The sequence below is a fragment of the Mytilus edulis genome, chromosome 11 (genome assembly GCF_963676685.1).
Source record: "Mytilus edulis chromosome 11, xbMytEdul2.2, whole genome shotgun sequence".
Taxonomy (NCBI): domain Eukaryota; kingdom Metazoa; phylum Mollusca; class Bivalvia; order Mytilida; family Mytilidae; genus Mytilus; species Mytilus edulis.
In genome coordinates, this window is record NC_092354.1 from 17,987,068 (window position 1) to 18,000,690 (window position 13,623).

At 32.2% G+C, this 13,623-nt stretch overlaps 1 protein-coding gene across 7 annotated transcripts in view; it reads left to right on the forward strand.

Moving 5' to 3' along the window:
• Nucleotides 1-1,394: 1,394 nt before the first annotated feature.
• Nucleotides 1,395-13,623, forward strand: part of LOC139495260 (uncharacterized) — a 33,393-nt gene continuing 21,164 nt past the window's right edge. For 2 of the 7 annotated variants that reach the window (XM_071283531.1, XM_071283535.1), the window contains exons 1-8: nucleotides 1,395-1,547; nucleotides 4,280-4,373; nucleotides 5,243-5,326; nucleotides 7,198-7,366; nucleotides 8,593-8,898; nucleotides 10,908-10,965; nucleotides 12,432-12,502; nucleotides 13,439-13,489. In XM_071283531.1, the coding sequence (XP_071139632.1) occupies nucleotides 5,264-5,326; nucleotides 7,198-7,366; nucleotides 8,593-8,898; nucleotides 10,908-10,965; nucleotides 12,432-12,502; nucleotides 13,439-13,489 (718 nt within the window). In that variant the 5' untranslated portion in view covers nucleotides 1,395-1,547; nucleotides 4,280-4,373; nucleotides 5,243-5,263. Of the gene's footprint in view, nucleotides 1,548-2,626; nucleotides 2,783-4,279; nucleotides 4,374-5,242; nucleotides 5,327-7,197; nucleotides 7,367-8,592; nucleotides 8,899-10,907; nucleotides 10,966-12,431; nucleotides 12,503-13,438; nucleotides 13,490-13,623 lie in introns of those variants that run through there. The other 5 variants (XM_071283529.1, XM_071283533.1, XM_071283532.1 and 2 more) reach the window with 4 other exon arrangements.

Below are 13,623 nucleotides of genomic sequence, written 5' to 3' on the forward strand. Positions count from 1 at the left end.
GACCGTGATTTTGGGGTAAAATCCCTAATTTGACATTATAATTAAAAAGATCATATCACAGGGAACAGGTGTACTAAGTTTCAATTTGATATATAGGACTTCAACTTCATCATGTTCATCAAAAACTACTCTGAAAAAAACTATAACTAAAAAGAACTTTTACCTTAAGATGGACAGACGGACGGACGAATGGACAAACGTACGGGCGAATAGACGCACAGACCAGAAAACATAAGGCAACAACTATTTTCTTATCGGGGGAAGGGGGGGGGGGGCAGGGCTTGGATTTTTATTTTGTTCATAAATTTTTTCAGAACCTTCGTCCGATAATTTTTCTTTCTTTCTTTTGAGAAGGAAAGTAATTTTTGTTTTCCTATAATGTGGAACAGAAACACATTTTTTTTTTCGTCTCATAACCATAAAATTTACATAAAATTTATTTTAATTTTTTAATTGATGTAAAAGGTGAAGTGCATGGCTCTGTCTATATCCTGGCATTGGCTGTTGTCTCTGTGTTTTTTTTTTTTCGCCCACTTTCTACATTATGACCACGACCTATTCTCTTAGTGACAGTCCGTCTTATAGGTATCACAGTCCCTATGAAATGGCAAAAAGTTAGTAGTTTCAAATTATAAACATCCACTGTTTCCAACTATGATAATTGACATTCCATTGAAAAACGAGGTATAAAGAATGATACAGAATGATACAAAGGAAAATACTACCGGTATACAAGTCTGTGCCATACACAATCAGGGCCTTTAAAAGACTACTTATGATACCATATATATCCCTGTTATTAAAGGACCATTGCATGTTTATAATAGTTGCAGTTTTAAGTATGTCTTAATGTAGTAGCATACATGCGGGAGATTTGGAATGCTTTTAAATATTGTTGGATCAAACACTATAACAGGAAAATACAAAAAGTAATAAGGCATTTAAATAGAAATCTTAGGGTAATCTATATATACCCTGGACAGATGTTTATAATCTGCTGTTTCACTGTCTCAACTGTTGTTAGTTTCATTATTCTCAAATTCAGCAGTGCACAATTTTTTTTTCAAGCAGGTGACAGCATAATTATTTTTTCAGCAACAGTGCAAAACCTTTTTTTTTCTTTTAGCTAGGCCATTAAATTATTTTTTTCAAAAAAAAATCCCCCACCCCCATCCCTCTCAAGTTAAGAAAATGATTGTAGCCTAATGCCCATAAACTGGGCATAATAAATAGGGTATAAAAAAAGCAATCATATATATATATATATGTCAAAAAACACATGTTTGAATGGGTTGATGATAAAATGTGTATTTTAGGCTTATATAGACAAGTTTATTTAACAATATTTAAATGACTTATATCTGTATAGTCTAGACTATTTAAAGTACAAACTTGACCTTGGCAATACTATTTATAATTTCAGTATCGCCATTTTTTTGTCCAGGACAACATTTATATTGATAAACGATTATAAAGAATACCTTTATAATTTCTTAATCAAATATCAAGGATTGTTTGGATTTGTTAATAAACAACGTAAATAAAATGTAAGTAATGTCTCTAACTAAGTTCATATTTTAACTTTCGATTTAGCTTTGCTACACATACATATTTATAAAACAAACAAACAAATTCGTCAATAATGAAGCGTCAAATGAGCAGTCAAATTATAGTAATCTTAAAATTAAAATAAGGAGATGCATGTGGTTGGATTACTAATTAGACAAGTATACCAGAGTTTACATGACATGTATATAAGCAATTATATGTCACCGTACTGGTTCCAACAAGACTTCGGCCGGCATGAAAAATGTTTATACGAAAATAAAAAAATTACAACCTTATACATAACAATACAGTTACGAAAAACAAATTTTACTGACATGAACCAAAAAAAAATTCAGATTAACCAGGGTCGGATCAAGCCATATCTAAAGCGAGGACCCCTCCCTAAATAAAAAGGGGGTTTCAGCTATTGGTCTCCATTCAAATGCATTGATCGTCAACAAAAAGGGTTCCAAATCCCGTAATTCCTCCTTTGAATCCTCTACTGATTACAGGCTCATAAATTTATATGAACATACATATATAATTTAACAATGGACTAAAACATGACAAAAAGAGATAACAAAACTAAACAATGTCAAATCTTCCACTGCACTAAAAGAATTGAATAAGTACTTCTCTATTGTAATTAATGGAGGGCAGATATCAGAAATGAAAATCATGCTGATTCTTTTTTCTCAAATTATGTGCACAACCAACTCAATCAAAGTTTTTTTTTTTTAGTTGGAGCGCCAAACGTAAATTTAAAAAGAACGCCTTTCATTCAAAGTTTACCCCTTAAAGTTCAGACAGAAAAACAACAAAAAAACGTTGCGTATCACGTTTCTATTTCATTATTTATGGAGTCTTTATTTCTTACAATTTAAACTCATTTTCTTCCCTTCTAGTGTTTTATTAATCAACTGTAACCTAAAACATATTAAAAAAAAACAATCATACAGGTATGACAACAAACACATTTTGGTTAATAGATAGAAGAAAAAAATATGCATTTAAAGCTTACAAGTTTATTTATCAATTACATTTAAATGACTAAATCATTTAAAAAAACAGAATTGACCTTTGTAAAATTATTTATAGAAATATATGTCGGTGTCGCCATTTTGTTTGAAGAACAACATTATATTGATAAGCGATTCAAAAAGAATACCTTTATAATTTCTTAATAAAAAATCAAGGATTGTTTGGATTTGTTAATAATCAACGTAAATAAAATGTAAGTAATGTCTATAACTAAGTTCATATTATAACTTTCGATTTAGCTTTGCTACACACACATATTTATAAAATAAACAAACAAGTTCGTCAATAATGAAGATTCAAAGGGACAGTCCATTTATAGTCTTCTTTAAATTGTAATAAGCAGATACTTGTGGTTTGATTACCAATTAGACCAGTATACCAGAGTTCACGTGACGTGGATATAGGCAATTATATATATGTTACTGTATTGCCTTCAAGAGATTGGGCGGCATGAAAAATGTAAAAAAAAATTTTAAAAAATACGAACAATCTTATAAATAATACAATTTACGAAAGACAAATTCTACCGACATGAACGACAGCCCCACACTAACCAGCGGCGGATCAAGCCATTTTTAAAACAAGGACCGAACCCAGAATAAAAAGGGGGGTTCCATTTTTTTATCATTTCATATGCATTGTTTGTCAACTATGGAGGGGGTTCAACTCCCGGAACCCCTTCTCTGAATCCGCTACTGATAACAAGCTCATACATTTGAACATACATATATGATTTAACAATGAACTGAATCATAACAATAAAGGGAGATAACAAAACTAAACAATGTCAAATCTTCAACTGCACTTAATGAATTGAATAAGTACTTCATTATTGTAATTAATGGAGGGTATACAATGTAGCGAGATTTCAGAAATATAAACCATGCTGATTTCTTTTTCTTAAATTGGATGCACAACAAGCTCAATCAAATTAATGAGTTGTTTTTTAAAGTTGGAGCGCCGAATTTAAATTTAAAGAGAAGTTCAACGCCTTTTGTTCAAAGTTTACAACTGTAACAGCCCAGGTTGTGATAAGGGACTCCTGCGACAGTACTCCAGTGCACTTCTAGCTGAAATACATGTAGCCAACCAAAAACGTTATCAACAAGGGGATTAAGAAATGGATTTTGAAAATTAAAAAGGGTCTGGCATCTAGTTGATGTAATATATATATTTAGTGATTCTAAAAATAAAACAAATGGGTTAATGTCCCTTGAAGGTGAATAGTAGGTACCTTTAAGAAAATCGATTTGGAGAAGTTTGTGATTTTTATTCAAGGGTAAAATATCGTAATGATAGGCCACACAAAAATTACAAAATGAGTTATTGATTATTTTTGGTTGCTCTACGTCCAGTGGTGAATATTTCATGCATATTCAGGACAAGTACATGTCGACTTCACAATACATACAGGTAGGTTCTGAAATAAAAGTCGTCCGAGATGAAGATCGGGGCAATTTTTGACCACCATTGGAAAATTACAGGACAGGAAAAAATGACTTGCAACAGACCACCTACCGATCCCTCAACGGATTTTATCTAGCAGATTTTTTAGCATCGGATTTTATGTTTCTTTATGATCGCACATTACTGCGTACTTGTACATGCTGCACAGCCAAACAAACGCCACACTCAAGTGTGTTAAGGTTAGTCATTAGGAGACCTAAGTGACCATATTTATATTCCACAGTCACCTATGAATTAGACATTCTTGACTGGAACTAACAGTACAAGTTTGAGCTTTCTAGAAAGCTAACGACTGCTTTGCTGTTTCATAATTTAAGGTAAGTTTTTGTCATATAAAAAGGTAAATAACTCAATTCTTTAAAATATTTATAACAGAATCAAAGTTCTTTTATATAAATTGTAACGTAAACTTAACCCACAAAAGAACACAAGGCCTACGTTTACATTGACTACTGACGGTGTGTAGTCAATCCCTGCTTTAAACTATCTCAATGTAAACACGGCCATACTCTGGTTTAACCTTTTTTATTTTATTTTTTTTATTTTGTGGATAACAAACGGGAGATATTGTGCATTTGATAATGATGCAAAATCTGTAATTGAGGTCAAGTATTTTAAAAGACAGGAAAATAATCCGTACCACTGTTTTAACGGAAACAACACTAGTAAATATAAAAAAAAACAACGGTATGCAATATTTAGATTATACACAAATGTTTTATAACAATAAAATCAAAGTCATAGTAGATTGAAATACTGCGGAAAAGTCGGAAAGTGTTCAAAACCTTTAAAACTTTTTTAGGTTCATCCCATTTCTTAATTGGATTAATGATAACATGATAACGGACTCTTTCTCTCTCTTATGATATTGAATTAGTATGCGTGTGTGTCTCTCTTCTTCTTTTGTTTGTGTTGATGTTTTTAATTACTGCGTAACTTGTTTAAATCAGTGGCGGATCCAGAAATTTTGATAAGTGGGGGCCCACTGACTGCCTAAGAGGGGACCCGCTCCGGTTATACTTCAGTGATTCCCTATATAATCAACCCAGAAAAGGGGGCCCGGGCCCCCATGTGCCCCCCTCTAAATTCGCCTCTTTTGTTTTCGTCTTTTAATGCTCTTAAATAAATATGTGAATAATTAAATACCAAATTGAATGGTTTTTTTTTTATCTTTTTATTGTAACAGATTTCCACTGAAGATGTTTAAATGACAGAAATAACAGACACAATTTCAGTTCTGACTTTCGTCAGGTTGTTCTTAGTATTCCAAGTAAGTCTTAAATTATCAGTTACTATCTAATATTGATGTGATAGTTGATTGGTTGGTAGATTGTGGTTAATAAAAAGATAACGATGTGGTATGACTTGGGGCAGGAACATGCAGGATGTGGCGGGGTTAAAAATAGTTTGAAGGCGCCTCCCCCTAAACCAGTGGTGTGACAATATAACATTAGAACACACTACGGAAATAAGTTTAAAAATTCTTAACTCATCAGTTGATATAAATAGTAAAACATCTAACAAAAACATAGAGTACACGTGGCACGGTACTCATACATCCCTACAACAAACAGACACGAATTAGAGATATGATAATACTCGCAGTTACTGGTAGCTAGTTTATAGAATAATTAAATAGTTTCTGAAAGGTAGATCAATCGATAAAATGAACGGTAAATTCAGACTGTCATTTGACTAGACTTGTGTATGGATGGCTGATTTACCGTACAGCGGCAAATGTATACGCATATTCAGGAAGATAACATGCTAGTACGATATGAATATGGACCCCACTTTGTACAAGACCGACACATGAAGTCTAAATTTTACTATATTGAATATGAATGCACATTTGTACCCATATGGGTTGAAGGCATACATAAATCAACATAATAATTTTACAGTACATCATACAGAAAAAAACAACAAAAGAACAAAACATTATATACATATATGTATCTATCATGCAGTTGTTGAGTCCAACCTTTCAGTGCCCATGACTTTTAACAAATGAAGCAGCATACTGCATAATTGGCGGACAAGAAAGACACAAACCAATTTATCCAAATTATCCATGTTATCTATATCAGAATAGATATTTCTAACTTTCTGCAAAAATTCAAATCTCATATCTTTATATTTTGTACATGTAAATAAAAAATGCTCTTCATCATCTGTTTTATTTAGACAACAATGTTGACATAAACGTTCTTCCCTTTTTATATTTTTGTATCTACCCTTTCAATTTCCAAAATATGGTCACTCACCCTTAATTTAGTATTTTTTTTCCTTATTTCAAAGTTATTCTCTTTAAGTAAATAAGGCTCAGTTTCATATTTCGTTTTAAATTTACTATTATAATAGATAAATAATTTATTATTTTCTGTTAAAGAATTTAATTTTTCAAAGAACAGCTTTTTACAGTTTTCTTGTAAAATCTCTTTCGTGTGTTTATCCATTTTATATTTTTCTTTTATAAAGTCAATATTTTGTATATCAGATATATTTAAATGTGACTAGTTAACAAAGTAACAGTCCACATGAAGACACGTATTCCATTTGGTTAATAGCGGATAGTTGTCTTTTGTTTAATTCATACCACATCTTCTTATTTTCATCTACCTTGACTCATCATTCCTATACACCACGAGACCATCTTGGCGGTTGACTTTCAATTGGAAATGACGGTATGCTGGACATGTTGGATGTGGGCAACATTTCTCTATTCTGACGTGCATGTATTTCTACATCCGCACAACCGAACGACCTCACCTAGGCTATTATGTTTATACACCCCAGTCTATGCATCAGTAATAAATCTAAAGGTTTTTTTTAACTTATCAATCAAATATACATAGTGTGATATGTTTATAATTCTGTAAAATTCATTAGTTTAGAATTTTAAGTATTACTTTTTGTTTTTGTAAGAAATATCTTTTATACATGTATGTATCAACATAAAAAAAATATTGACCTTGTGATACACTTTCAGTGCTAAAATATCTGTATAGAGATAATTAGTATAGATTTACTGACTACAAAATCAATATGTATATGTATAAACATATCGGTACTCATATATATACATTTGATACTCATTTAAAATGATGTATACCAGTTTGAATGTTTTATTATTTGCAGATGTTAATATCAGATGCATACTTTTACAACTTTAAATGTCCTTCGGAAGCCAGTTGGAAATTTCGGGCGGAAGTAGAGTGCAACAGTACCTCGAACTACTTTTGCTTATACAATAACGTAGACTTGAAGTATGTTGAGGGTTGTAATGGACCAGACTGGGATAGAAAAGGTACATTTTCAATAGCGAATACGAATATTACCTAATATTTTAAAGAAGAAGTTTTGGGGTCGCTTTAATGTTTATGTGTATCTTGGAACACTATATTTTACGGGAAATTAATCTGATTGTCAATATATAATGTTCCTAGGTGTATCGAATTTGTAAAGACGATAAAACAAGCAAATATTTTTCGACGCTTGTAAAAAAAAAGAAGTTAACAACTATAGGTGACCATCCTTCTTTCAACAATGAAGAAAATCCATACCGCGTAGTTCGTTTTTCCCCATTGGAATCTTTATGGGGAACATGCATTTCGTTATTTTGTTTTAAAAGAAGCTGCTTTGCTGTTAATAAATACGAACCCATACGTCAATCATCATTACGTGCCGACCTGCTCTATTATTTTCCATTTGATTTTCATGAACTTGTTAAATGTCACTTTCAAGATACATATAAATGATGCAGCAACTCCATTACATCACACAACTATAAGAACTAGTCTACATGCAACTACACTAGACTGCTACCGATGGATTATATCTGTCTATAATTCAGCGGTTCGATGTGTGATTTAACTTGACAGTAACAATGAGGTATGGCGTCAACATTGAATTATCCGAACAGCAAAATATGGTATGAATATGATGTAAGACAACCTTTGACAAGGTTTCTTACTAGAACGAACACTTACATATATAGACTAGTAGAGGGTATGGATGGGTACTTCATATCTGTATTAATGTCTAGCTCATTATTCTTTATTTAAAAAAGGGGGTTACTGTATTTAACTGATAACGGTTACTTGACATTGTTCTTTTCTGTAATCAATATATTTTACCTAACCATAGACGAATCCGGGGGAGCCCCCACCCCCTTTCCCTTTTGTGGGAAAAATGGTTGTTTAATAGGGAAACACCGAAGCATGGCTGGAGCGCCCCCTTTTTTATAAAAAAAATTCCAGATCCGCCACTGATAGATCATTAATATTTGCAGTTATGCAGTTATTCTTAAAAAAAAATATACATTGTATTTGAATACCCCCGTATACTATATTCTTTATTATGTTTGATCCACTCTTTGTCCTGTAAACCCTATCTACACATCCAAGGTATACTATCATGCGGCGAAGTTAAATTCTAATTGTCCATATAAACAGTTTTTTTTTTTATTAAACTAAATTATAATAACTATGAAGATAGGAATTTGTTTAATTCGTTGTCCTTTTTGTGTTACAGGAAGTAAGCGGATTTATGTTGGAGACTTTAGCAGAGGAAAATGTAAGTCTGACCGTTTCCAGCCATTTAAATTCTTTACTAATGAAAGCATGACCGACTGTTACTATGCTAAATCAAACTGCAGTGAAGAAGGACAAATTCTGCAAGAAAAAAGTTCATCAAAGGAAGATAGAAGATGTCGATGTAATCATGAAAAGAATTATGCATTTATTAAAACTCCAAGAAATGTATGCTTTTGTATTCCAACAGAAGAAGACTGTTCCTGTTATATTAAATCATGTCCAGTAAACCAAACACTGGCAGCAGGTATTTAACTTTTAATTTGTTTATAAGAAGAAACATTTAATTTGACACAAGATATACAATGGTTTCGAAAAGCATGTAGAAAATATTGATAATGTGAAATTATGCAATGGTAAAATTAAATGAAACGCTATAAAAAAATAAAGTTTAAAGATCAAAAGATCAAAAGATAGCTTACAGTCTATAGTAACAATACCTAATTATGGCTTACTACATATATTTTGAACAGGTTAAATACTACCTTGCGATATAAAGAACGATTCAATTTCGTCTTTTATCATGAAAAAAGTTGACTAAGTTTCACAGATGTAGTTTTGAAGATTCTTTAAGTAGTATTAGCAAATCAATTTAAAAACATTTAGTTTATAAAAAAATCTATATCATATCCTGTTGTTACGATTTTATAATTCCCAAATAAAATCATGTATTCAATTTGAATTAAATGTTATATATATAATAGCGCCTGGTTAATCGTGTGTGTTAAATTGGTAGATTTAATTGGATATCACTTCGCCGTAGAGGTTGAATTTTATACGTGACGTAATTTCTTGTCATATAAAATTGAGAATGGAAAAGGGGAATATGTCAAAGCGACACCAACCCAACCATAGGTCAGTCAACAGCCGATGGCCACCAATGGGTCTTCAATGTTGCTAGAAACTCCTGCACCCGGAGGCATCCCTCAGTTGGACCCAAACCAAATATCTTTACTACTTCAGTGATAATGGACGTCATACTAAACTCCAAATTATACAAGAGACACTAAAATTCATACAAGACTTACAAAGGCCAGAGGCTTGGGACAGGCGCAAAATTGCGACGAGGTTAAACATGTTTTTGAGATGTCAACCCTCCCATTATACCTCTAGCCAATGTAGAAAAACAAACGCACAACCATACGCACAGTAAAACTCGGTTAAAGAGAAGTCCGAGTCTGATGTCAGCATGAAACATTTTTTTTTTATATCAAAATGACAATAATACATAAATAACAACAGACTTCTAGCAGTTACTGACATGTCAGCTGCAGACCTCAATTAATCTGATTGAAAGATCATGTCTTCATCATATGAATATCAGAAACTACTGGGCCATATTTAACCAAACTTAGCCACAATCATCCTTGGGGTATCTAGTTTAAAAAATGTGTCCGGTGACCTGGCCATCCAACCAAGATGGCCGTCATGGCTAAAAATAGAACATAGGGGTAAAATGTATATTTTGGCTTATATCTTTGAAACCAAAACGTTTAGAGCAAATCTGATAGAATAAAATTGTTGATCAGGTTAAGATCTATCTGCCCTGAAATTTTCAGACGAATCAGGCAACCTGTTGTTGTGTTGCTGCCCCTGAATTAGTTATTTTCAGAATATTTAGCAGCTTTTGGTTGATTGTTGTTTACTTAACGTCCAGTGACAAATATATCATGCATGTGTTCAGGACGAGAACAACTTAACAAAAAAATCAATAGGTATGTCCTGTAATATTGAGGCCATTCGGGATGAAAGACGGGGAATGAGTACTGCCGCTGGAAAATGAGGGTAAATAGGATAGGAACAGAACTTTCGCATTGCAACCTACGGACCCTTTAAAGAGTTGCTGCAATTTTTCTAATGATGAAATGAGCATTGCATGGTCAACATGAGGCACTGCTGACCGGACGTGGCTGCGCATTTAAACATCCAGCACAATCAAACGAACGTCCTACTTTTTTTCAAATATTAAACGGCCGGTCGAAAGAAGCCAACTTGTGACTTAACTTCTATTTCCCAGTCGCCCTTTGAAAAATAATTCTTACATGTCATACCTTGTCTTTACCTATATGTTGTTCACTTGAAACCAATTTTTTGGTTTCTAAATCACCTGAATAAAATTGCCGATCCTCTGGGGTTTCAATGAACTAAACATTTTATATATATATATGTCAAGTCGTTGGTACAAATTTGACTGAATGAAATGTGTTTTACGGGTGCTTGACGTATTCTTGAATGCAATGTTTCCTTTAATTTCAGATTATATTTGCACTCACAATGAGAACCTGGGAAAATCAAAATGTAAAGATATACACAAGTAAGATTATTTCCTAAATACATGCAGTTTACTTAACTCAAAGCAGTGTAATGAACTTTCATATTTCAATAAACTTAGTTGTCACTAGACTTTAGGCAAGCGTTTTTTTTGTTATCATTTTAGTGATATACTCAAGTTATTTTATTTGTAAGAAAATTCACGATCAAAGATACCACTTAATGTTAAGAACTTGCACAGTTGACTATCTTAACCTCATTGACTAGATAAACTGAATAAAATTTAAACAAAAAAATTGTAAGGGTTCCGCGGAAACCAGTGTCTCTCCTACTTTTGCTCTAAATCGCAGGCTCAACAAAAATGAGGGAAAAAATAAATAAAAATATTCCGCTTGATACTATCTTTTGATTGTGAAAGAAGCTTCTGTCCAAGTTTGGAAAAAATCCAGGATGAATCTAATAAATGTTTTAAAAACTTTAACTATATGGATATACAATGTAATGTTAATTTGAAGACAAACTAAGTCCATTTATTATAAGTAAAATACAGATACACAGGTACAAAATATTCACAAAATTTCCTTGAAGATACTAGATTTTGATCATAAACAAGCTTCTGTCCAAGTTTGATATAGTATAAGAAAGTTATCATAATTTAAAAAAAATTAACCATAGTGCGAGTGTGTTGTTTCATGGCAGAAAATCTAAGTCCATTTAAAGTAAAATACGGAAAAAAAATCTCGTTTTACAAAATTTACTTCTGGATACTATTTAATGATCATAAACAAGCTTCTGCCCAAGTTTGGTACAAACCAAGGATTGTTTAAGAAAGTTATTAAAATTTTAAAATGTATAACCACAGAGTGAATGTTATGTTTTCAGGCAGAAAAACTTAGTCCATTTATAGGTAAAATACGGAAAAAATGGAATTTTCTTTTTACAAAATTTACTTCTGGATACTATCTAATGATCATAAACAAGCTTCTGTCCAAGTTTGGTAGAGATCAAGGATAGGTTAAGAAAGTAATTAAAATTTTAAAAAACTTTAACCACAGAGTGATTGTAATGTTTTCCTGCAGAAAAACTAAGTCCATTTATAATTAAAATACGGAAAAAATGGAATTTTATTTTCACAAAATTTACTTCTGGATACTATCTTATGATCATAAACAAGCTTCTGTCCAAGTTAAGACTTAAGTCGAAGGCTCGACAAAAATGAGTTGCCTTCTATGGTATTGGGGGGAAAGTTTGTCGTTATACATATACGAACTTCTCGGAACGTCAACCATAGCAATTTTTTCAACGGTTTCATACATTGTTCAATCGACATCTTGATAGAATATTAGATTGTTCCTAGGCAACAATACCACTTAACGCCAAACAGTTCAGAAGACAAAATAAGTTCTGCAAGCCTAACAGTAAGTGATGCATATTCAAATAAGTGATGTAATGTGCAAATATTGACGTTAGATTCCAATGTCGTTATTGTTAATATATATATAATTGTAGATATTACGTAACCTTGAATGAAACAACAGAAGTCAGAATGGGGAAGAATAGCACGTGGTTAAATAAATCAAGTAAGATCTTAGAGTAGTTAACTCAATCTTTAGAATGCGCAAAAACGTTCAGACTTTATATATTAACTTTAGGATAGCCGATTAAGTGTTTCGTATCCTTCTAAATATATATTTATCATATACTTCATGCCTAATACAATGCTTTTTGCATATGTGTAACGACCGGAAGAAAACAAGCTGTATTTGCACACCCGGTCTGATAACCCCGTATCAGCGCAATGACGTTTCGACCCGGGAAGAAAATCCATACCAGCTTACGGTGTTAATCTTCTTTATTTTCGAAAGTATATGATAAAGAGATTAATAAATGGCCTTTTCCATATTGGCCCGCGTATCATCCATCGACCCATATCAGAACCTCGACTACGTCTCGGGATGATACCCGGGCTGATATGGAAAAGGCCATGTATTAATCTCTATATATAATCCAACGAACTTGCATAGAAAGTACATAATGCTACAGATATTGTTTTCAAACATAAGATCCGCAGTCAAAGGATTAAATGGAATTCCCAAAGTGAGCAAAGATATGACCCGAAATTAAACATAATCTTCTAACGTAGTACACTATTTCATTTAATCTCAGAATATGAGGGTCGTATTTTACATAATAAGTTTTCTGTATATGATTTCTTAAATGTGACATGCATTTGTTATATGTTTATATTTACACGATACCAAAGTGAACATATACAATATATCTATAAGTTTGCCTATTCAAGAGTGAGGGGTTTGGTAAGTATAATTTTATGACATCTTTGTCGACATATATAAGCGTTTAGAAGTTGCTGGCTCTCTGATTATCAAAAGATATCGCCATTCATTCATTAGTTCTGCTATTTTTCACCTGTTTGGTATTAGCATAGACGAAAAACATGTGTTGTTGCTTTATTTTTAATAAACAGTAGCAACTTTCTATAATAACTTTTTTTTCAGCTTCCAAACAGAGGGACAAGTTTATTGTTTTTATCATATGTTGTATAATTAGTAAGTATATAAGGTAGTATAGTGTAGTAAAGTATTTATTATTTCCATTATAAATTTAAAAATTGTTAATGTTCCTAAAATACAGAACAGGCTTACATATATACCCTTTTAATCCTCAATGTTTTTTCGTTTTG